Genomic DNA, 25,903 nt, shown 5'->3' with positions numbered 1-25,903 from the left:
GAAAAGTAGCAATTTTGTATACTCTCCAGACCAATATTCACCACCAAACTGCCACCATTAAAACTAATTGTTTCTCTCAACAATGTTTATATTATGTTTCGATGCATAACTTGCTGTTATCTTTGTCTACAAAATAATGGTGAACTCACAATAAACACACTTACTTTTCTGTGAAGTGATTTTGAGCATCATGAGAATTTGAAGCATACTATATGCAAGATTGTTGTTCTCCTCTTTGAATAAATCAAGAAGTTCAGTTTTTTTAACGTTTGACTGATGACTATTCCCCTTTGACTTTGAGCCACAGCTATTTGGCTGATGCACATGCAGTACGTTTCCTGGTCCAAGCCATAGTTGGGAGAGTGATATCGATTAGATTCCCTACAGTGTGGAAACAGGCCCTTTGGCTCAACAAGTCCACACCGACCTCCGAAGAGTAACCCCCCCGACTAACGCAATTAACAACTATGGACAATTTAGCATGGCCAATTCACCTAACCTGCACATCTTTGGAATGTGGGAAGAAACTGGAGTACCCGAGGAACCCGCGCAGACATAAGGAGAATGTGCAAACTCCACACAGACAGTCACCCAAGGCTGGAATCTAACCTGGGACCCTGGCACTGTGAGGCAGCAGTGCTAACTACTGAGCTACTGTGCTGCCCCACAGCAACATGTTCACTTCCTTTGCTGATGACTGCTGACAACCATGACATGATGCCTAACTTTGTTTCTGCACCAAACAACAGGGCCAGACAGAAAAGCTGTGAGTCTTTCAGATCTGGCTGAGGGGGCAAAGTGGAAAAAGACAAGACAAGGCAAGGCAGAAATGCAATGAATATCTAGGTAGGTACAAACTGAATATGTGCTTAGAGTGGCTCCCTGTTCAAATCCATGTATTTCATGCCTGACGCCACATGCAAAATATCCTTGCAACAGCAATAAAAGGTACTGTTGCATTCCAAAGTAACAGAACCATGTTGTAAGTGGAGGAGAGATATGTCATGATGGTGTGGTGAAGTTGGCAGGTGCTGGACGTCAAGTTCCATGAAATGGGCTGCATGTGGTCACTAACTATGGAGGATGCCCTGAAATGTTGATGCTGGCTATCCAAGGTGGAGATCTAGAGAAGCAAGCTGTGAGCTGGAGTCACCAAGTACCTGCTCTGTTTGGAATTCTCAATGTCTGTTTGTGATCTACTGGGTGCAGAATTGGATTCTGTATATTCCTGAGGTGAGAGTAGGTAATCATGAGTGATAATCTATGATAATAGGCCTCTTACTGCTCAAATATCTCATCTCAACATCCAGGACTGGGTTGAAAAATGCAACTTTTTCCTCGCCACATCAAGAAGAGCCTTGGTGGCAGTCTCGCCCAATTTTCCAAAAGTTCTTGCCATAGCCCAAGTAGTTTAAGGATGGGGAAGATTCTGTCCGTGATCCTCTCTGCTGCACAGCAATTTTGTCATTACAACTTCCTGCATGTAACCGCTCTGCCAATATCAAGAATGACCCCATCCATGAACATTGAGATTGTTGGCTTGGCCGGTCCATTTCTCAGTGACGTATGTTCATTTTCCCTGAAATATGAGGATGGAGATGTCAGCTATACTTAATTTGACCATCCTGGTCTCCTATTTCTCCATTTGCTCAATACCTCCCAAGCTTCCATTTCCCCTGAGCGAGGCTTCACAATGATCTCCTTGTGAAGATCAGGTGAATTGGCCATGCTCAGTTGCCATAGTGTTAGGTGTATTAGTCAGGGGTAAATGTAGGGAAAATAATCTGGGTAGATTACTTTTCAGAGGGTTTCGATACTGTGGAGGCAGGAAGCATGTTTCTGCTGATGGGTGAGTTCAGAACCAGAGGACACAGCTTAAAAATAGGGAGTAGGCCATTTAGAACTGAGTTGAGGAGAAACTTCTTCACCCAGAGAGTAGTGGATATATGGAATGCTGTGCCCCAGAAGGCAGTGGAGGCCAAGTCGCTGGATACTTTCAAGAAAGAGATGGATAGATCTCTTAGAGATAGTGGATTCAACGGTTATGGGGATAAGGCAGGAACAGGATACTGATTGTGGATGATCAACCATGATCATAATGAATGGTGGTGCTAGCCCAAAGGGCCAAATGGCCTACTTCTGCACCTATTGTCTATTGTTGGGCCGAAGGGCCTGTTTCCACACTGTAGGGACTCTAATCTAATCTAATCTCCCACTACCTGGTCACTTCTCACAGATGGTTAACATCCTGTGTGCTCCATCCTTCAATGGAAACATCCCTACATGAGGATGACACTGAGATCAGGAGAATTCGGCTCAGGGTTTTTTTTGGTCTTTCACTGTGAACTTTAAAATTGAATCATTCAGGGGTTGCATTTTAGTTTTGGGTTCCAAGTAGCAAACTGTTCCATTTTAAGAGCATGTTGGGTATAAGCTGAAGGCAGTGATAATGGAACGTGGGCATAAGTTTTTGAAATCAACACACAGATTGTAAAATTAAGACAAATGGCTTGGTTGTATTTGATAGATCTGATGAATGGTCACAATAATCAAAACATGTTAGTAGCACTAATGTTTCAGAAGAAAATACAACTGATTTTGCTTGAAATAATGCACAGAGAATTGATGAGGTTACAGGGTGTGTGGAAAAAAAGACTATTTATCATAGAGTTATAGAGATATACAGCATGGAAACAGACCCTTCGGTCCAACCTGTCCACGCCGACCAGATATCCCAACCATGTGGTAACTGGGTCTGAAAGGGTTAATACTGAGGTGCGCAATCAACCAGCACCCACTATGATGAATATTTGATGGGCAGCTTAGGATCTTCAAGGAATGAAACCTAATGTTTGGTCCTCCTCAGAGTCTTTTAACAATATCTGTTTATCAACATAACATAGAACTAGTTAACTATCATGCAATAAATTATATTTTGTTAACTGCAAGAGACTAGGAAGTGGTTTTCCTCTACCAGACTGGACCAAGCAGGTCCTATATTATCCTACACTGAGAAAGGATGGTAGCTGTAGACATCACCATAAACTGCAGCTCATACAGTATAGTGAGTTGGTGAGTCCAAACAACAATCAATGTCAGATGTTTTAAGATCAAGGTGAGAATGGGTAGCCAGTACTGACCAATACCAATGCCATAGGGGCTGTAATGTACTTTTGTGGGGTTTTCACCCTTCTTCTCTTTAGAATTGTTACATGGATAACTGCTTGGTATCAACCAATCAGAGAGGTTGGGTGGGATGACCCACTAAGTCTGCCAAAGGAAGAATTTCTTATTAAAGGACTCCTGGAATGCTTCAGAAAAACTTTAGCTGCACATAGACCTTGATAGTTATTGCAACCATCGTTGGACCTAGCAAGGCTGCTCACTTGGTCTCTTGCCTGGAGATCCTATGGAAGGACCTCAGAGATGGTGACGTTGTCGAGAACAGGAGAAAGAGGACAGACTCTTAAACACGAAAGAAGTGGCCGAGGAAGTCAATAGCACAAATGTGGTTCCTCCAAACTTGGAGCTACTGGTCTAAGTGAATTTTAAACTTCAGTTGAATGATGTAATAATTTCAGTATCACTCTGTCTTTCTTAGTATTATCCTACACTTCACTCATCTCTCTCTCTCCAGGCATAATCTGAAATCCCCACTGAACAGCCAAAGCTCATACACATCCATATCCAATTACTCTGTCACAGCCATGTCCCATAGCAACCCTCACAAATGCTCTCTGACCTCTTCCTCCTCCCCCGCTTCCAATCACACAAGCTACTAGGCAGTTTTCATGTTCCTCTGTTCTGTTCTCATGCAAGAGAAATCTGTATACTGTATGCCACAATGGGCCCAGATCTCTCTGTCCATCTCTCACTTTCCATTCACCTTTAAACCTCCTGGATTAAAATTCAGAAGTGATGATGTTGGGATCCGGAAAAGAAGGCATTTTTAGGGCATTTAAGACTGAGCAGGCACCCAAGTCACAGAGTCATAGAGATGTACAGCATGGAAACAGACCCTTCAGTCCAATTCGTCCGTGCCAACCAGATATCCCAACCCAATCTAGTCCCACCTGCCAGCACTCAGCCCATATCCCTCCAAACCCTTCCTATTCATATACCCATCCAAATGCCTTTTAAATGTTGCTATTGTACCAGCTTCTACCACTGCCTCTGACAGCCCATTCCACACACATACCACCCTCTGCGTGAAAATGTTGCCCCTTAGGCTCTTTTATATCTTTCCCCTCTCACCGTAAACCTATGCCCTCTAGTTCTGGACTCTCTCATCCCAGAGAAAAGACTTTGTCTGTTTACCTTATCCATGCCCCTCATGATTTTATATACCTCTACAAGGTCACTCCTCAGCCTCCGATGCTCCAGGGAAAACAGCCCTAACCTATTCAACCTCTCCCTGTAGCTCAAATCCTCCAACCCTGGCAACAGCCTTGTCAATCTTTTCTGAACACTTTCAAGTTTCACAACATCTTTCCGATAGGGAGGAGACCAGAATTGCATGCAATATTCCAACAGTGGCCTAACTAATGTCCTGTACAGCCGCAACATGATCTCCCAACTCCTGTACTCAATACTCTGCCCAATAAAGGAAAACATACCAAATGCCTTCTTCGCTATCCTATCTACCTGTGACTCTACTTTCAAGGAGCTATGAACCTGCACTCCAAGGTCTCTTTGTTCAGCAACATTCCCTAGGACCTTACCATTAAGTGTATAAGTCCTGCTAAGATTTACTTTTCCAAAATGCAGCACCTCACATTTATCTAAATTAAGCTCCATCTGCCACTTCTCAGCCCATTGGTTCATTGGATCAAGATCCTGTTGCAATCTGAGGTAACCTACACTACACTTCCAATCTTGGTGTCATCTGTAAACTTACTAACTACACCTTTTAAGCTCACATCCAAATCATTTATATAAACGACAAAAAGTAGAGGACCCAGCACCAATCCTTGTGGCATTCCACTGGTCACAGGCCTCCAGTCTAAAGAGCAACCATCCACCACCACCCTCTGTTTTTTTACCTTTGAGCCAGTTCCGTATCCAAATGGCTAGTTCTCCATGTTTTCCATGAGATCTAACCTTGCTAACCAATCTCCCATGGGGAACCTTCTCGGACGCCTACTGAAGTCCAAATAGATCACATCTACTGCTCTGCTCTCATCAATCCTCTTTGTTACTTCTTCAAAAGCCTCAATCAAGTTTGTGAGACATGATTTCCCACGCTTAAAGCCATGTTGACTATCCCTAATCAGCCCTTACCTTTCCAAATACATGTACATCGTGTCTCCCAGGATTCCCTTCAACAACTTGCCCACCATCGACGTGAGGCTCACCGGTCTATAGTTCCCTGGCTTTTCTTTATCACCTTTCTTAAATAGTGGCACCATGTTAGCCAACCTCTATTCTTCCAGACTATCGATGATATTTGTATCATAATAGTCTTTCTAGACTATTGATGATACAAATATCTCAGCAAGAGGCCCAGCAATCATTTCCCTAGCTTCCCATAGAGTTCGAGAGTACAACAAACCAGTATCTGGCAGAAACCTCGGCACTTCTTCCTCTGTAATATGGACATTTTTCAAGATGTCACCATCTATTTCCCTACATTCTGTATCTTCCATGTCCTTTTCCACAGTAAACACTGATGCAAAATACTCCCCCATCTCCTGCAGTTCCAACAAAGGCTACCTCTCTGGTGCTTTTCAAAACCCTACCGAAGCCACACTTTAAACCGTTCCCCTCCCCGCCCATTTACTTCATTCTGAGTGAACTATAGGTAGAAGTGAAATCAGACAGGACTCTTCCACATATAAAGTGGTGGCAATCTGGAACACCTTTCTCCAGAAGCTTAAGCGAATAATATATTGATTGAAATTTTGAACATTGACTTTGAAAGGCTATATTTAGATCAGAGTGTTTAGAGATCTGGAGGAGAAGCGGACAGTGGGATTGAGCTCTATTACAGTAGTGGGACATTCTTGAGAGCTTGAATAGCCTACTGCTTTCCTCTGTACCTTTCCAGCTTTTGTGGATTTCGAGTGAATCTGATGAATTAGTAGTAAATATTCCTGAATTATGGACACATTTATTCTTACAACAGATGCTTGATCTATTCACCTACTATCATAATATCTTTGTAGATCTTTTAGGATTGTATATGTGAACCAGCCTTTTTAGTCCATCATTCGTGTTTAGCTTTCAGACAATGTCCAGTAATGAAAATCAAGGTGCACTGTATTGCGCAGCCTTCTGTGCATTTCTATGTTCCAATTCCTACTAACTATGTCCTTTCAGAGTTAATAAAAGCTGTATGTGGGTTTGAACAGTCAACTCTATTACTCTCTGCTGTGACCGTTGAAAAATGGAGTACTGAGTGTGGCTTAAAATGTACACTTTTAAATTATTTCTTGATTGTCTTTATCTTTCAGGTGGGTGGTGTGCTGTGCTTGGCTGATCTCCTCACTAATGAAAGAAATTCTGAAGCCACTCGTGCAGAAGCTGCAGCAGTGGTTTCACAAATTACATCTCCACACGTCTTCACACAGCATCTCAGCAGCTTCTTAGAGAACATGGAGGACATAGTAACAGCACTTATCAGTGAGTATCCCTCAGGCACAGTGAATGATGAAAAGCTAATCTGAGAGAAGCAAGTTTAACTTTAAATGCTTTCCCATAGGTAATTTAATTTGTTTTACTTTTGTTTCTAATAATGTATAGTGCAGTGGTAGCATTCCCATCTTGAGCCAGGAGGCCTTGGTTCAAGTCTTACTTATTATCAGCCATATATTATCACATCTCTGCAAAGATTGATTAATAATATTTGTTCCAATTAAGCATAAATGAAAAGAAATGTGGTCCTTAGAAGCCACCTGTATGGTCCTGTGCCCTGAATATTATCGAGGGTCTAGGAACATAATGTAGAAGCTGAATGGTGTCTTTTCAGTGTAAGAAGTGCATTTTTCACAAAACATCCACTGGGTTTTTGCATTTGTATGGTTTCTCCATTAAATCTTCAATTATCATGTTTCGTTTACAGGTTATGTCTGATTAATACACATGCCATTGAACTGAATATCTTACTTAAAAAAAAATTAAAATTGGACTATAAAGGTGACTTTTGCAGTGATGGTATATCATGTGCTGAGTGAGGATAACTAGTGAAGATTACACCTCTGTCGTAAATTGTGTTTCTGGAAATGTTTAAAAATAACAACGCAATTCTTAATTCTTTTGTCACACTAAAGTCAGCTCAGAAGACGTTTGAATGTATGAATTCTCTCGAATCCAACCTCATAAATGCATATTTTCCATCATGAAATACCTTTGGTGAGCATTTGCATAATGTTTTCAGGATGTCGCAACTCTAAACAATTCAGCTTTTACATAATTGATTTAAGCACTATTTAAAATATTTAATAATGTGACTTAGGATAAAACAAATAACTTCTTCCTTAAGTTGGCTGACAAGATTTTATTATGTGCTACTGAACAGTTATGCAAAATAGACATAAATGGTGACTGGATGTTGACTTTAATATGGAAAGGATGATTTTAGTCTGAATTAATAAACATATTCCCTGTGATCTTCAGCAATAATGTCCTTCCCATGCTATTATCATGATGAGACAATCAAGACAAGACATGCTCCAGTGCATTACACTGTCGGTTTCTTCCATTAGTTTTAGATTAAACAGAAATATCCTCAATCCTTTTGCTAGTGTTACAAAGAAGCTTTATGTTTAACATTTTTTTGGAATTTAAATATTGAAGGATTGTGGAAAATGAATTTATTTTCATGTACCTGGTGTTCTTTAAAAGAGATCTCTTGAAGTTCAGTGCGGACATTGGGTGTTTTTAAAAAAGCAAGACTTCCTGTAAAAAATGACTAGTGATAGCTAAAGGTTTTGCTCTAGACTCTGCTGTAAATAGCTGGGATTGTTTTGAACAGTGACTGGCTTAGAGAGGTTTTTTTTTTATCAAGTTCAGTTGGAGGGGACTCTGCTAAGGACAAGCTCAGTTAGAGGGAAGTTGGCTAAGAAGAAATGACCCAGTTTATTTTTTCCATTTCAGAAAAAAAAACTCTCTTCTTGAATTAAGGGCGAGACTTCTTTTTTCTTTTGAAATGAATACTTATATGATCTGTGACTTAACCAGTAACTTGTAATGAAGAGTTAATACATCAGGATCTGACACCATTCCTAGCACAGAGCCATGACTGAGGTAGGGGCAGGGTTGGCAGTTCAATATTCCATAGTATAGAGTCATTGAGCAAGAAAGGGGAGATATAAAAGAGGAGGTGGTGTCATAATATTGACCCAAGACTTAGTCACTGCAAAAAAAAAAGGATGATACATTAGAGGGTTTCCTCAAATGAGGCCATAGGGTCGAACTTAAAGAGTAAAAAGGGGCATTCACTTTGCTAGATTGTATTAGAGACCTCCAAACAATGTAGGACAGGTATGAAGATAGACATGTAGGCAAATATCAGTGAAGTGCTTAAAAAAAGGGTAACAATAATAGAGGCTTTCAACTTCCACAGTATAATTTGGGGTAGGCAAAGTATGAGAGGCTTAGAGAAGGCAGAATTCTTAAAAAGTACCAGGAAATCTTTCTACACTGGCACATAGAAAGTCCTGTGAGAGAGGGACTGGTGTTAGACCTACTCTTAAGGAATGTAGGCAGACAAATGGTAAATATAGCACGAGGGGAGCATTTTGGTGCAAGCGACCATAATTCAGTAACATGTAAGGTGATATTGGTTAAGGGCAAAGATGACCTGGAAATAAGAGTTATGAATTTGGGGAAGACTGATTTTAGAAAGATAAGATGGGATATGGCCAAAGTGGCCTGGGAGCAGCCACTTGCAGTGGGAGACTTTGAAAAAGTTAAAGTGAGAGTGCAGGGCCAACATGAAGTGTACAACCAAAAGTCGAAAGTACCCTAGATGTCAAGGAATTTACAGGATTGGATAGGAAATGAAAAGGAAGCTTATGGTGGACACCAAAGGCTCAAAACAGCAGTTGCCTAGAGGACGATAAAAAGCACCACTCAACTCATTGTTATTCATATGCATGTTGTTTAACAAATAAATTAGGACAGCAAAGAGGGAGCAGTTCCAGTTGAACAATTGAAGTCCCAAGTGACTTAAACTTACTGATGTGTTAGATACAGGGATACTGGTTTATTGTACAAGTGGTATTTTTCGGTACTGTACTGGTCTGTTTCTCAGATTATACAAAAGCCATTTTGTTTATTTTCAATTTATAAAGGAGTGTTTTGTAATTATACCTTTACTATGTCTTTGAAACTTTAATTGTGTTAGAAGTAGATGATTTGGGTTATTCCATTTTGTTATCATTTGTTTTGTAATAAACTTCTGTTTTGCTGTTAAAGCAAAATCTGCAGCCTTACATGCCTAGGTTTCTGCTAGAAACTGGTTTGTTGAAACCAAAACAAATAAAGTTACAAAGTTATGATCTATCAAGACATGTTACTGTCTGTCTGACTTATCAGCTAATAATATCAGCTGTGATCATGACAGTGTGCACATTAATTTGCTAATTTAGTGACATAATTGTACTTTGGAAACAGCAGTTTTAAGACTGGTAATCTGCTTCTTCAGTCACCAAATGAAAGTGCTAGTGAGAATTATAAGCACTTTGAAGAGTTCCCAATCTTTCTTTGATACTAGCTTATCAGTCCTTTATTCCCACAAGTTTACTCACTGACCTTACATTTCATTTCCTCCACATCCACATCTGACTTTGCCCACTTGCTGTCTTGACCATGCGTGAGGTGACTTTCCAAGCTATTGATTGAGACTGCTATCAAATACTTGACCCCACCACTTTCCAAAAATATTTTTCACCATTTCATAATTTAGATAAAGCTGACAACCCATAGTGTTTCAGCAGTTTTGTCAGTTTAGTTATTTTAATTCTGTTCTGTTGCACTTCTGTATTTTTGTGCAGGGTTGAATGATGTGATTAGAACTAACCAGTAGCCATGAAATTTTTTGGATTTGCTTAGCAATTTGTTGCTGTTGCTTTTTAGTGCAAGCCACAGTAAGAAATGAATGGGTTTTCCATTTTTTGTCATGACACTAATGAAGCTTGAGCACCTCTGGGGAATTTCTTGACTACTACAATGGACAATGAAATATAAAGAGGGATATAACCTATTCCTGCTAAACATCATGGAAACTGAAGGAGCATAATGTTTCAATGCAGGGTTCAATATTTAGGACACACTGCAGAGCTGCAAAACTCAGAATCATTTAATAAGCATTGAAGTGGATTTGTGGATGGGTTATCAATTGCTACTATTTATTTATTTTTCTCTGATAATCTGCCCAAAGAACTCTTGAATACTAGTAAAAAAATAATGTATTGTGTATAAACAGATGACAAACAACTACTTGTTAACTCGAAGAAATATGTTTAAATTGAAAACTTTGAACCATTTTCAGGAGCTGTCTTGTAAAGCATCTGGAATCTGCCTGAGAGAGTTGAGGTGTGAACTACAATGTCGATAGTGAAGATGCAAATTGCAGTATTAACTTTTAGTGAGTTCACGGGTTGCATTTCCATATGTCCACCGTGCCCCAGTTTGGGAAGCATGGCCATGTGGTACACTGTTTTTACACCATCACTGAGAAGGAGTAGGAATAATAGACATCATGGCGTAGACAGAGAGAACACAGGGGGCCAACACCTTCAACATATTGTCTAGCTATCACCATTGTTAACAGCTAACCCGAGAATGCAACTTTTAAACAAAGGTTTTGTGATTTACACATGAAAGAAGTGAAACTATCACTGTATTCTAACAGATGACAGGCTTAACAGACAATCAATTTTTCAATGTATAATTTTAGTTACATCACACTGTAAATTTTTGCTATAAATTCTGTGTTATGATCAAGCCCTCCACTATCACCTGATGAAGGAGCGTCGCTCCGAAAGCTAGTGTGCTTCCAATTAAACCTGTTGGACTATAACCTGGTGTTGTGTGATTTTTAACTAGGTTTTCAGAAATTGTGTTTGTCCAAGGCAGTCATTGCAGATCACTGTGAACTTCTTTGCAAAGACCTTCAATCACGGTCAGAGCCAGCTCAGTTCTATCGTCACCATGACGGTGATCACTTTGTTTAAAGTTTTGATTCCAATTCTTTAATGTGTCACAGAAGGTATGTACAATGTAAGACAAAAGAATAGTTGCAACTGCATTCGATATGTCATAACATGTTTGGTGGAGTTGCAGAGTTCATCTAGGTCAGCATCATGTAATGGCAACAGATATGGAGATTTCTGGTGTGTTCATGATTTCCCAAGCTTACAATGGGCTATAAATAATGCTTATGTTACACAGAGATGCAACTGAATATCTGTTGACACTTGTGAACAAGAGGAGACTACGTTCACTAAACATTCAGATTGTTTGCAAAGTCATCCAGAAGGGTTTTCATTTAAATAACGGTAATGTTGGGATTTACATGATGCCTTTCCTCTGAATCACCGTACACTTGCTTACCTGTTTTGCTGAGTATCACCATGTCCAAGGTGGCCCTTTGAAAGAAAGTGCATAGACATATTATACACTGAATTACACTCATTCTGCAACAGGAATTCTGGTGGAGAGGGGTATTGGGTTAAAAGCGTATATTTCTGGTGGAAAGCTCTTGTATAAGTGAAGAGTAATCATTACTTGGTTAGTCTGCATTATTTTGCCATGAAGAAAGGTTCAATTTCAACGAAGAGGAGTCTGAATTGCCTGAGGAAAGGAAGTTGCAGATTCCAGGACCTCAATAGGAAGAACTTTCAGACAGATCATTGTGAGTTTTACATGTGTATGTTTCCTTGCAGATAATTCAACTTGAAGGACTCCTTATACTGCGTGTATACAATATTGCAACTCTTCCTAATAGTTGGTTTGCTGTGGGTTTGCAAGACACACAGACAGACAGATAGACAGACATACACACACAGACACATGCACATGTTCACATGTGCACACACACACATACATGCACACACACACACACTTTAGTTTGGTAATGTCTGCTTCACAATTTGTAATGTATTTTAATATTTTAAATAAACTAACCCATGGAGTTAATCAATTGCGGATGAGGGATTGCTTATAAGCACATTATCATTCACATGATATGATGGGAAACATTGTGCTGGTGAGGTTGACTATCCTTGAACAGTAAGAAAACACATTAACTTACAAGTTGAGAACATGGGTGATAGTATTAAATTGTGCTAAAATCCTTGAAACAAACCTCATTGTCTTTGTTCAATATGTGTCAGCGTACATTGAAAGTTAGTAAAGCAATGCCTTAGAGGCACTATCGTTAGACTATTAATCCAGCAATTACATTTCTGCAGATCCAGGTTCAAATCCCACCATGGCAGATGGTGGAATTTAAATTCAGTAAGGAAAATATGAAATTAAGAATGTAGTGATGACTGTGAAACCAGTATTGATTGCCAGAAAAAAAATTTGGTGTCCTTTAGAGGAGGTAACTGCCATCTTTACCTGGTCGGGCCTACATGTGACTCCATGCCCTCAACAATGTGTTTTACACCTAACTGCAATTAGCAACAGAGAAATAAATGCTGGGCCAGCCAGCTGCACCCACATCCTGTGAGTGAATTTTTAAAAAAAGTGGTTTTCTGTGAAGAGGTTTAATGGTTAACTTGTGAATATTTCTGTCATGGTGATTTCATTAGGACAATTTACAGATGTGCTTAGTGAACGCACCAATAGCTTGGAGAATAATGTTTTATTTTGTAGTTTTATTTGCAGCACTTCTGCAAAATTCTTTGCTAAAGCTAGACATGTAAAGTAGTTGTTCCTGAGAGAGGGAGAAAATGCTTAAGAATTATGAAAAGTATGTTAGCTCAGTGGAAGGAGTTTAAAGTTTCCAGAGTGTCTAGTTAAAATCCTGAACAGATTATGTGAAGCAGAGAGAGTCAAACCTGAGTTATATACCAAATCAAGGAAAAGGCAATCGAATTTTCATGACTAAGAATTGAAGCCACTGTTTTGTCAAACCCTGTGTGGGATTGATGAGAGGATTCTCTCTTACATTGAGTAATTGGGGTGGTGATTGGATTAATGAAATTGCATTTTTAATGTATTTTTCAAAATCTTTTAAGCATTTGTTATATATAAATATTGTGGTTTGTTCTATTTTATGTTAATTTGTTTTGTGGAAAAAAAACTTGCAAACTAAATCTGCAGATTGTATGCTTAAGTTTCTATGGGAAACAACTTTATTAAAACCCCCCCAAAAATGATATATGATCTGTCATACCAGATCTGAGTCTGGGATCTGATGTGTCCAGTGGTAATATCAGTTGAGGTCATAGTATTAAATTAGGGTTTAATGATTAACCTGTATTTCTATAGCCATAGTGATTTCTTTAAAAAACTATTTGGCAGGGTGAATTCCTGGCGAGTAAAACGTGTCTGCCTTCCTTATGTGAATTTTATGAATAAACAAAGTAAAACAATTGTGCATTGTCTTCAGGTAGAACATTCTGGAATGGATTTTTTTTTGGATTTAGGGAAACCATCCATAAATTGAAGAAAGCTTTTTTAGTTTCTGTTATTGCAGACGTCTTAGCTGGAGATGAGTGTATGAAACAGTTAGGTCTGAAGATAGTTTAGAATTGTCAAGAAATTGATTACCTCAGTTTAAGATACAAATTCCAGATCAGTGGTGTTTGGTTAAAACCCTGAAGAGATTTTTTTGAAGCTGAGAAATTCTATACTGAGTTATATGAAGGCTCAAGGAAGGAGCTATCAAATCCCTAGGGATGGGAATGGAAGCATCTGTTAATCCTAACTCTGTGTGATAGAGAAGGAAGTTGTCTCTCTGACATGAGAACTGTAAAGGAATGCAGTTTTTAAATCCCAAAACATTTACTATATGTAAATTAAAACAAAAGAATGAGAATGCTAAATATCTGAAGTAAAAACAAAATGTGCTGAGGAATCATTAATGCAGTTTCTCTTTTCACAGATACTGCTTAATCTGAGGTGTTTTTTCTAATACTTTTTATTATAAATAAATAGGCTGTTTATTTAATGTATTCTCTGTTTGTTTTGTGTAACATACTCCTGTTTTATTGTTAAAATCAAATCTGCAGCATTGTGTCTTGGCATTTCTGTGAAAACCAAACAAAAGCAGAATATCATCTATCAAACCAGATTGCAGTTTGGGAACTGACATGTTGAGTAATATCATCAGCTGGGATCATTTGGCTAATCTAAAATTGTTGTGTGGGAGATTGTAGATTTAAGCCTTGATCTCCATGCACTATCCTACTCTGCTTATGGCCAGATGGAATGTCTCATTTGTAATGCTCTTTATGGAATTGCTTGAAAGTGAGTAACTTTGTAAAATTGAGATTGGATACCTCAATTCATTAAGTTTTGTATATGTTATGGCATGGTGAGAGAGGAATAGAGATAGTTCATCTACTTGACCAGGTGCTTTGGTGCAAGTTGATATTCGTAACACTATGGAACTATATTCTGAACATATGTTTGGGTTCTTTGCTTATTTAAAAGAAACATATGTTTGGCATAACTCCAGTTCTGAAGATAATTTCAATTACAAATGTGTCTATTGAAGAGGGTTGGTGAAGATTTAACTCACATTGAGCAGCATCAGTTTGACATTTGAACTAGTGAGATAAATTCTTTGCTTTTTCACCTGACATTTTCTATATAAAGGCATACATTCCCAGTTGATGTGATTTGTGAGATGGTAGTAGATAGTACGAGAGAATCAACAGATTTGAAAATACATTGATGAGAAGTAAATTAGGCTTCAGAAATGCAGTTACATCTGCTTCAATAAAAATGTTAATGTTATTCTGTTCTCAGTAGACTGGGTCCCATGGAAGATGTAAGGGGGGGGGGGGGTCTGTACTGAAGAAGGTTTTTGATCACATAGCTTGCTGGCATGTATGAAAGTGTAGGACTCAATGGCTTTCAGGCATTCTTTATCTGTCCAGTTTATTGAGAAATATTAAGCCAGTACACTATCATCTTGCATGTGTACACAGCAAGAGAAGCATTTCACTTGAACTGATAAAAAAATTATTTTGTCTGCATTTACTGATTGAAAAGCAACATGTATAATATGGAAAAATTAAGGCGAAGAAAGAGTTTAGTGGGCAGACCCATTGCAATACAGCCTGCACTTCTGAATTTTTTTTTAAAAGATACTAATTGTTGACCTTCTTAGGTTTAAAATGCTAATCCTTGTTTTCCAGTGATTTACCCCTCCTTAACTGTAAGTCCTTTCAGCCCCATAACTTTTTGAAATACCTATGTTCCTCAAATTCTGATCTGTTGCATATCCCTGATTTTAATCACTCCACCACTAGCATCCTTCGTCAACCAATTTCCTAAACCCTTGATTTCCCTCCCTAATCTTTTTCTTCAATTTGTACCTTTACAGTTACAGTAAAATTTACCCCCTTGACCACAAGCTTTGGTAAGCAACTCTAATATCTCCTGTGCAACAAACAGCATAGAAGCAAGATGATGGCTGTGTAGCAGCACCAGAGATTGTCTACTCCAACGACTTTTCACTTTCTCTGCTTTGGCTCAATGTTTCCATTTATTATCTTACCCTTTTAACTTCTTCGGTGGAAGGAGTCTTCTCCTGGCTGAGAGAAATTGAGGACTGCAGATGCTGGAGATCAGAGCTTAAAAATGTGATGCTGGAAAAGCGCAGCAGGTCAGGCAGCATCAAAGGAGAAGGAGAATCGACGTTTATGCCCCGAAACGTCGATTCTCCTTCTCCTTTGATGCTACCTGAACTGCTGCGCTTTTCCAGCATCACATTTTTAAGTTCTCCTGGCCCGGGCCCAGTGAGGAAGAGCTTTCCAGTCCAGTGTGGTGGTCTCAGCCTAGTTTGACAGTCTCCCATTGTGGCGGCCTCATCTGGAGGGGCAGTCTCAGTTTGGCGTGGCGGTCTCTAGGTTTGGCCGACTTGTCCCAGTGTGGAGGCCTCTTTAGTGTGGACATCTTCTTTGGCAGGCGCTTTCGGGTATTCCAACTGCACAATCTTATCCAGTCCCAGATTGGAGATCATGTGTTGAGATCTCATCCTGGCATGGAAGTCTTGTATTCCAGCCTGGAGCAGTGGTGTCCTGTTGTGCCAGCCTTGTCCTGGATGGGCGGCCTAGGGTTGGCATGGTAGTCTCCAGGTTTGATGGTCTTGTCCTGGCATGGAGGTCTCATCGGTGTGCAGGTCCTCCCCAGTAGCAGCTTCCTCATATTCCAGCATTCATCATCTTAATCGACTTTCCCCGAAGTGAAATTGAGCTGAGCTGAACTCTCTCTTAATTTTTACTTTTTGCTTCTTATCTATGATTTCGGTTATGAATACAGGTATTGTAGTATGGCGACTTATCAAACTTTCAACCGCTTCTTTTTGTAATGTGTGACAATAAAATGCTGTTCTATTTTATTGCTATTCTATTCTGTACAATTCTGTGTGATAATGCACTTGTGAAGTATTTCATGGGATTTTGCTCTGTTTAAAAATACCTTATAAGGTGTTTGTTTTGCCTTAAATAAAGTTAGTCCACAAAAATACTTGATCAATTGGCTTAGACGCCAATATTTTTAGAACATTTATGATAATGTGGGCTGAATTTATCTCCTCTTGACATCTAGGGCAGGAATTGAATTGAATTGAACTGAATTGAATTTACTGTCACGTGTACTGAGGCACAGTGACAAGCTTTGTTTTGCGAGCAATACAGGCAGGTCAAATAGTTAAGTAGCATAGATAAATAAATAATAGGTAAACAGCGGCAAAAACAAAAACACAGGTACAGGCAAATGTTAAGGGTTTGTGAGACCATTCAGTATTCTAATAATAGTAGGGTAGAAACTGTTGCGAAACCAGCTGGTGCGTGTGTTTAGGCTTCTGTATCTTCCTCCGATGGTAGAGGCTGTAGAAAAACATTGCCAGGGTGGGATGGATCTTTGAGAATGCTGGTGGCCTTTCCATGACAGTGGACCTGTCAGATGGATTTTATAGATGGGAGGTTGGCCTTTGTGATTGTCCGGGCCGAGTTCATCACTCTCTGTAACCATCTCCGATCTTGAATGGTACAGTTGCCATACCAGGTAGTGATACATCCAGGCAGAATGCTCTCGATGGTGCACCTATAAAAGTTGGTAAGGGTATTCGCCTTTATGCCAAAATTTCCTCAGCTGCCTGAGGAAGAAGAGACATTGTTGGGCCTTTGTAACCAGTGTGTCCACATGAAGAGTCCAAGAAAGCTTGTTATGGATGACCATTCCCAGGAGCTTGATACTCTCCACTCATTCCACCTCTGTATTGTTAATGGGTAGGGGGACATGAGTAGTAAACGCTGAACGTCAATAATGAGTTCCTTGGTTTTGCTGACATTGAGAGCTCGGTTGTTCTCGGTGCACCATTTTTCTAGGTCTTCCACCTCTCGTCTGTAATCTGTTTCATCGCCACCTGAGATTCGACTGACTATGGTGGTGTTATCAGTGAACTTGTAAATGGCATTAGTCTGGTATTTAGTGATGCAGTCATGGGTATATAGTGAGTACAGTAGGAGGCTGAGTATACAACCCTGGGGGGCTCCAGTGTTGAGTGTTAGTGAGGATGAAATATTGTTCCCAATCTTCACTGATTGTGGCCTGCGGGTCAGGAAACTGAGGATCCAGTTGCAGAGAGTGGGGCTTAGTCTGAGAGCATTAAGTTTAGTAATCAATCTCGAGGGGATAATAGGCTAAATTATAGTCAATGAGTAGGATTCTTACGTAGCTGTTCTTTGTGTCAAGATGTTCTAGGGAGGAGTGAAGGACAAGTGATATGGCATCTGATGTGGATCTGTTGGTCCGATAGGCAAATTGGAGTGGGTCAAGAGTGGTGGGGAGGCTAGAGTTGATTAATGCCATGACCAGCCTTTCAAAGCACTTCACGACCACCAAAGTTAGGGCCACTGGGCGGTAGTCATTGAGACATGCTGCATGAGCCGCCTTAGGCACAGGGATGATGTTGGCCCTCTTGAAACAGGCAGGGACAGTGGTCTTCTGCAGGGAGAGGTTGAAGATGTCCGAGAAGACCTCTGCTAGCTGATATGCGCATGCCCTGAATGCACAGCTTGATACTCCGTCTGGTCCCATCACTTTCCTTGGATTCACATGTAGGAAAGCTGATCTGACCTCTGATGCAGTGACTGTTGGGATAAGTTCGTCAGGACTTGTTGGAATAGGTGTTACCTCTCCACCGAAATTCTGTTCAAAGCATGCATAGAAGGCATTGAGACGATCTGGGAGGGATGTGTCATCGTCTGCTCTCTTGCACTGCCTCTTTTTAGAACCTGTGATGTCATTTAGTCCTTGCCATAGTCGCCGGGTATCTGTCTGGGTCTCTAGTTTGGATCGGTATTGGTTCTTGGCTGTCTTAATGGCTTTGTGAAGGTCATACTTGGATTCCTTATATTTGAGTAGGTCTCCTGATCTGAAGGCCTCACACCTAGTTTTTAGCATGTTCTGTATGTCCTGATTCATCCAGGGTTTCGTCTTGGGGAACACCCGGATTGACTTCCTCAGTATGTAGTCCTCCACATGCTTGCTGGTAAAGTCTGTGACGGTGATGATGTACTTTTCCAAGGTACCTGCGGACTGTTTGTACATGGCCCAATCAGCTGATTCCAGACCGGACCAGAGTTGATCCTCTGCTTCCTCCGACCAGCACTGGACCTGTATCGGCGAGGGGACCTCCTGCTTGAGCTTTTGCCTGTAAGCTGGGAGAAGGAACAAGGCATTATGGTCGGAGTTCCCGAAATGAGGGAAGGGGATGGAGTGGTAGGCATCTTTCACAGTAATGTAGCAGTGGTGTAAAATGTTTGGGCCCCTGCTGGGATAGGTAAAGGTACTTGAGCAACACCTTCCTTAGATTGGCCTGATTGAAGTCACCAGTTACAATAAACAGGGCCTTGGGGTGTTCCGTCTCCAGGGTGTTAGTTAGTGGTGGAGTACAGCACATCCAGAGCTTCCTCAACCTTTGCTTGCGGTATGTACACAGCAGTTAGTATAGCAGCAGTAAATTCCCGTGGTAGATAGAAGGGGTGGTATTTGATGGTGAGGAACTTAAAGTTTGGGGAGCAATGGCTGCCCAAGGTTGCAATGTCCGTGTTGATTAAAAAGCAAATGCCTCCACCATAAGGTTGCTGTACAGTCCATATGATGCATAGAAAAACCATCAGCCTGAAGTGCACAGTCAGGAATGGATGGATTGAGCCAGGTTTCTGTGAAGCAAAATGTGCAACAGACCTGCAGTTCACGCTGGAAGCTGAGCCATGACCTGAATCCACTGGCAGCTGGAGGCTTCTGTTAATCTAATGGAATTTTCTCGCTCGACTCTCATTCACTATTCACATAAGCTCCTAATTTGTGCAACATCCTTTTATGCAGCACCCTGTTAAATGCCTTCTGGAAATCAAAGTGTAATATGTGGGCTCCTCTTTATCTGCATTACGTATTACTCCTTCAAAGAGCTCCAATAAATTTGTTAAACATTATTTTCCTTTTACAAAACCATGCTAACACTTCATGATCAACTTGAAGCTTCCAATTGTGCAGCTGTACCTTAATAATTGACCTCAACACATTCTCTATCAGATATCAAGCTAACTGGTCTAGCATTTCCTGTTTTCCAACTCCCTTCCTTTCTAAATGACGAGTTTATTAGATTAGATTACTTACAGTGTGAAACAGGCCCTTCGGCCTAACAAGTCCACACCGACTTCCAAAGAGCAAGCCACCCAACCCCATTCATTTACCACTTCACTTGACACTACAGGCAATTTAGCATGGCCAATTCACCTAACTGACCCATCTTTAGACTGTGGGAAGAAGCCGGAGCACCCAGAGGAAACCCACACAGGCACAGGGAGAATGTGCAAACTGCACACAGACAGTTGCCTGAGGTGGGAATTGAACCCAGGTCTCTGGCGCTGTGAGGCAGCAGTGCTAACCACCGGGCCCACTGTGCCACCCCACTGTGTTATTTTCTAGTTTGCTGTCACCTTTCTAGAATCTAGGAATTTTGGAAAATTAAGCCACTTCACAAAAGTAAGCCAGCAGTCACATGCCACTAGTTTGAAATCCAAACTCTTAAAAGAACTGACATTGACAAATATAAATCGCACACTTGTCACAACTCAGGAACTTGTCAGCCTCCAGCTCTATCAATGTTTGCTAGAAACTGCTTCCCTGGTGGTTGCAAATTTATGAATTTATTCTCTCCAATCCACCTCTTTATTTATAGGTATTACTGGGATAGTTTTGTATCCTCTGTAGTGAAGAGAGAAGCAAAATGTTTATCTATTTCATTACCATTTACCATTAACTCTATCTTCTCACTGTCTAGAGGACAAATACTGATTTTACTTGTACTTAGGTTTTTTGGATAGTTCTGGAAACTCTTGCTATCCACCTTACATATCTATCTAACCTGCTTGTTTTTAACCTTCATTTCTTAGAGCCATTTAGTTGGAACTTCTTCTATGATATCTTAACAGAAAATATACTTTGTTATTATCAAAGAAAATTATAGAAGTCCACCTTGAATGTTAAATCACTAAGAATACTGTAATGGATAACCCCAACAATTATGGTCTGATTTATTTTGGTTTATAAGAATTGGAAGGCCATAGCAAATGACAGACTGCCCTCCACAACTCCTCCATCCTGCCCCGAGCATGATGCTCATGAGATGTTAACTCCTGGTCTCTATTTTCATTCCCCATCTTTGACTTCTGTCTGGAGTAGCACTATCGCTAGCAATGCAGGGCAAGGGTATAGAGATCCATATTTCAGAGATTGAATAGGGATGAGGTAGATGCTTGAAAGGTGAATCCCATATGGTCCTTGAGGGTTGCAAGGAAGGCATCTGTTCCTCCTGCACCAAAAAGTATTTTAATTTAAAAAAACATTGGGGGCCTGAGTCCTTGCTGCCTCCAGCTCCTGCACTGTTGGTTCTGTAACACTCATAGCATTGCTGAATGCCAAAAGATCAATTTCAGTTCTGAAATTTTCAGTTGAATTTTCAGGAGCTTAACAAAAGAAATTTTCACAATACTTTTTTGTCAAGAAGTGGTTTTCAACTGAGAGGCCTATCTCGCAAGTTAAGATTATACCCCAGCTATTTCTGGACTCTCTACCAGAGGAGTTCCTTTTTTCTCTCTCTATTCAAGAACCTCATATAATTATCTGAAACACCTTATTTAGATCCCCCCCCCCCCCCCCCCCCATGCACCCCCAAAGCTTACATATTCAAGAGAATAGGTAATACATGCCCAGTCTATACAAGGCAGCAGAGCAACATCAGAGGAGATCTCACTACGATGTTGCTGATATCATAAAGTTGCTTGAAGGCCAGAAACAGTCAAATTGCCTATTAGTTCTTGCCCTGTTGCTGTGATAGCTTCTATTTTTGTATAATTGTCTGCTGGTAAAAGTTTTTTCTCTGTGTGATCAGTTGTTGCAATGCTTCTAACAGAAAGGCAACCTCAGATCAGGGTAATGCATGGTATAGTATCTTTCATGCCATCTTTTATTGTGTAGTCTTTAGATGCATCACCTTAAGTTTCAATTTGTATTTTCCACTGTTCATTTGAGACCTATGAAGACACAAATCTGAACAAATGATTCATGTGAAATGGGAATTTGAAATGGGACGGGGGCATGTGCAATCTGCAAGTAGGTAGCTGTACACTAGAGGGCACTCTTGCTTTCACAGATTTGCCTTCGCTCTCAGAAATCTACATCAACATTAGAAAAGACATTTCAAATGGTTGGGTGCCAGAGCACTGATTTGTAATAAAAAAAAAGAATGCATTTTTAAATATCCTGAAGAAAATATAACATATATTTTCCATTCACATTTCCTATTCCATATGTCATGAAAGAATCAAATTCTCCTTGCTCAATTTACAGCACTTTCCTGGTAAACACACTGCGACAAACCTCAAGAATTTATAATTTCCCACATTGAGAGGAAAATCTCATGCTGTTTGTAGCGATACCCAGAAGGATGTGTCATGTCAAATGTGTTCAGCGTTTATATTTCGCTGCTTGCTGACAGCCAAATAAAACTTTGACTGCTGGAAACCTTCTCTCCTCATAACTTTTACTTGCATGAAAACTGAGATGACAGCAGCAGGATTTTGTTTCATCTGCATCCATCCTACGGTAAAGGTATTGGACTGGGGAGAGATGGAAAATTGAGCTGTAACCTATTATGCCAGATCCTTGTCTGTTAAATCTGCCAACATAAATAAATGCCAGCATCTCCCCAGATACATGCACCTAATGTCGATGAAAATACTCATGTTCAGTAATAATGTGAGAGCAATATAATCCTTTTGTAGTAACAGGCATCCAGTATTGCTAGAAGCCACTTAAAAATGAAATAGTCCAAGGCTGGGTGTGGATTAGAGTGGTGCTGGAAAAACACAGCAGTTCAGGCAGCATTTGAGGAGCAGTAAAATCGATGTTTCGGGCAAAAGCCCTTCATCAGGAATACCAAGGCTGGGTGTGTAATTGCGCATGGAGCAAATGACATTACTTTCTTTATCAGGATATTATGTGGCAACCAAACCTCTGAAGCTGCCGCAACTACTGAAGTGCTGCAGCAGCACCTTTCTATTTCATTTCTTGTTTCTGCATGCTGTCAGCTGATTTATCTTCTTGTCTCTTTCGACATTATTCATAATTACAGAATCTGAAATGTAGCATTTTAGCCTTCAATAAGAACATGACCTCGTAACTGTTCATTGAAAATATGACTGGCTGGGTCCTTGTCTCTTCTCTTTTTGTGTTTCTTCCCAATCAACAATTCTTCATAACCAGCTTTACCTACTCTCACTTGCTGTGTGCATCCACAAAGTCTCCTGCTGATTTTAAAATAAACTAATCTGGCTAATGGGCTGTGGAATAAAGCAATAAACCCTTATTAATCAAGTTTAGACTACATGGAAAGCTGAGACAACCAACAAACATTTCTTTCTGACTTAAGTATACATCTTTAATATGAATCTTGATCTCATGGAGTCTCTGGCCTTTATATAAAACTACAATGAATTCTCTTTATTTTAAAGTACAATGTTTAAACACAACCCAGTGCAACAATTTTTTGAAGTAAAAGAAAGTATCAAAGATTGGAAATGTGCCCATCTCTATGGCTCATTCATACCTATTTGTACATTACCTTAATTTGGGTTTGAGATCCTGGGCCTCAAACACTGTTTTCCTCAGTTAACCAAAGGCTAAGATGGCACATTAAAAATGATGATCAATTTAGTCAGCAGTGTCTGTCTTTGTGGAGAGATACTTCTTAAGTTATGGAAAATGGTCTACATTTTGCACACTCCTGTTATTAATTTCAGTCGATGAGGGAAGGTGTTGTTCTGTTGGAGCTGATTGGAACAGAGCTTCAATTTTCCAAGTATTTCTTTATATGTTTTGAAGTCTGAGGACCTGCTTCACTGAGTAGCAGAAGCCTCCATGCCCCTTTTTACTTCAGAAACTTGAATGACTTAACGCTGATTGCAGCACTGTAAAATCCTCCAGACGTACCACCATCTGCACCTTCACAAGATCCTCTAAGTACAGCAGCAAGAAAGCCAGTTCAACGGCAACATCCTTTCCCAAGTCAACATCTCCAGAAATAAGATACTATTCACCTAATACTCGCTCTGCTGGGAAATTGAAAGATTATTTCCTGTGCCTCTTCAGTTTCCATTCTCACTTCCTTCAAAATCCTTTGCGTGTCATCTGACCTTGATGCCTTAAATACCAACAACTTATTCAACACCTCTTGTTTATCAATTTTAAATGCTTTCATTGACAGAGTTTCTTCCTCTATTACCCTGGCCCTGGGCATCAGCTTTTAAAAAATTCATTCACAGGATGAGGGTCTCCCTGGCTGGGCCAGCATTATTGCCCATCACTAATTGCCCAGAGGGCAGTTAAGAGTCAATCACATTGCTGTGGGTCTAGAGTCACGTGTAGGCCAGAAACAATAGCAGTTTCCTTCCCAAAAGGACATTATTGAATCAGCTGTGTTGCAGGTAAAGACAAATGCAAATATTCATTTACCACACCAGCCATATCTCCTATCCCCATGTGTACATTCCCTTTTAGGACTCTTATCAGACCGACTCCTGCTTTTACCACACTTTTATTATTGATGATTTGGAGACACCGGTGTTGGAATGGGGTGTACAAAGTTAAAAATCACACAACACTAGGTTATAGTCCAACAGGTTTATTTGGAAGCACTAGCTTTCGGAGTGCTGCTCCTTCATCAGATGATTGTGGAGAATAAGATTGTAAGAGGAATTTGTTAAGTGCATACAAGAAAGTTTTCTGATTCAGTATGTGGATGTACCCACTAGAGAAGGTGCAAAAATTTCTTGGGAAATAAGGCAGGGCAGGTGACTGAGGTGTCAGTGGGGCAGCACTTTGAGGCCAGCGACTATAATTCTATTAGATTTAAAATAGTGATGGAAAAGGATAGACCAGATCTAAAAGTTGAAGTTTTAAATTGGAGAAAGGCCAATTTTGATGGTATTAGGCAAGAACTTTCGAAAGCTGATTGGAGGCAGATGTTCACAGGTAAAGGGACGGCTGGAAAATGGGAAGCCTTCAGAAACGAGATAATGAGAATCCAGAGAAAGTATATTCCTGTCAGGGTGAAAGGGAAGGCTGGTAGGTATAGGGAATGCTGGATGACTAAAGAAATTAAGGGTTTGATTAAGAAAAAGAAGGAAGCATATGTAAGGTATAGACAGGATAGATTGAGTGAATCCTTAGAAGAGTATAAAGGCAGTAGGAGTATACTTAAGAGGGAAATCAGGAGGGCAAAAAGGGGACACAAGATCGCTTTGGTAAATAGAGTTAAGGAGAATCCAAAGGGTTTTTACAAATACATAAAGGACAAAAGGGTAACTAGGGAGAGAATAGGGCCCCTCAAAGATCAGCAAGGCGGCCTTTGTGTGGAGCTGCAGAAAGTGGGGGAGATATTAAATGAGTATTTTGCATCAGTATTTACCGTGGAAAGAATATGGAAGATTTCGACTGTAGGGAAATAGATGGTGACACCTTGCAAAATGTTGATATTACAGAGGAGGAAGTGCTGGCTGTCTTGAAACACACAAGTTGGATAAAATCCCCAAAACCTGATCAGGTGTACCCTAGACCTCTGTGGAAAGCTAGAGAAGTGATTGCTGGGCCTCTTGCTGAGATATTTGTATCATTGATAGTCACAGGTGAGGTACCAGAAGACTGGAGGTTGGCAAACATGGTGCCACTGTTTAAGAAGGGTGGTAAGGACAAGCCAGGGAACTATAGACCAGTGAGCCTGACCTCGTGGTGGGCAGGTTGTTGGAGGGAATCCTGAGGGACAGGATGTACATATATTTGGAAAGGCAAGAACTGATTAGGGATAGTCAACATGGCTTTGTGCATGGGAAATCATGTCTCACAAACTTGATTGAGTTTTTTGAAGAAGTACCAAAGCGGATTGATGAGGGCAGAGGGGAAGGTGTGATCTATATGGACTTCAGTAAGGCTTTCGACAAGGTTCCCCTTGGGAGATTGATTAGCAAGGTTAGATCTCATGGAATACAGGGAGAACTAGCCATTTGGATACAGAACTGGCTCAAAGATAGAAGACAGAGGGTGGTGGAGGGTTTTTTTCAGACTGGAGGCCTGTGACCAGTGGAGTGCCACAAGGATCGGTACTGGGTCCTCTACTTTTTGTCATTTACATAAATGATTTAGATGTGAG

At 40.3% G+C, this 25,903-nt stretch overlaps 1 protein-coding gene across 2 annotated transcripts in view; it reads left to right on the top strand.

Annotated features, from left to right (window-relative positions):
• Positions 1 to 25,903, top strand: part of insc (INSC spindle orientation adaptor protein) — a 287,717-nt gene that overhangs the window by 212,580 nt on the left and 49,234 nt on the right. For both annotated transcript variants that reach the window (XM_087996161.1, XM_087996159.1), the window contains one exon: positions 6,453 to 6,621. In XM_087996161.1, coding sequence (XP_087852287.1) covers positions 6,453 to 6,621 — 169 coding nt within the window. The remainder of the gene's footprint in view (positions 1 to 6,452; positions 6,622 to 25,903) is intronic.

Source organism: Chiloscyllium plagiosum, unplaced genomic scaffold (assembly GCF_037043375.1).
Source record: "Chiloscyllium plagiosum isolate Xiang-an unplaced genomic scaffold, Cpla_swu_hap1 HiC_scaffold_18, whole genome shotgun sequence".
Classification (NCBI taxonomy): Eukaryota; Metazoa; Chordata; class Chondrichthyes; order Orectolobiformes; family Hemiscylliidae; genus Chiloscyllium; species Chiloscyllium plagiosum.
Note: the sequence above shows the minus strand (reverse complement) of the source record. Positions and strands in the feature narration are given on the sequence as shown.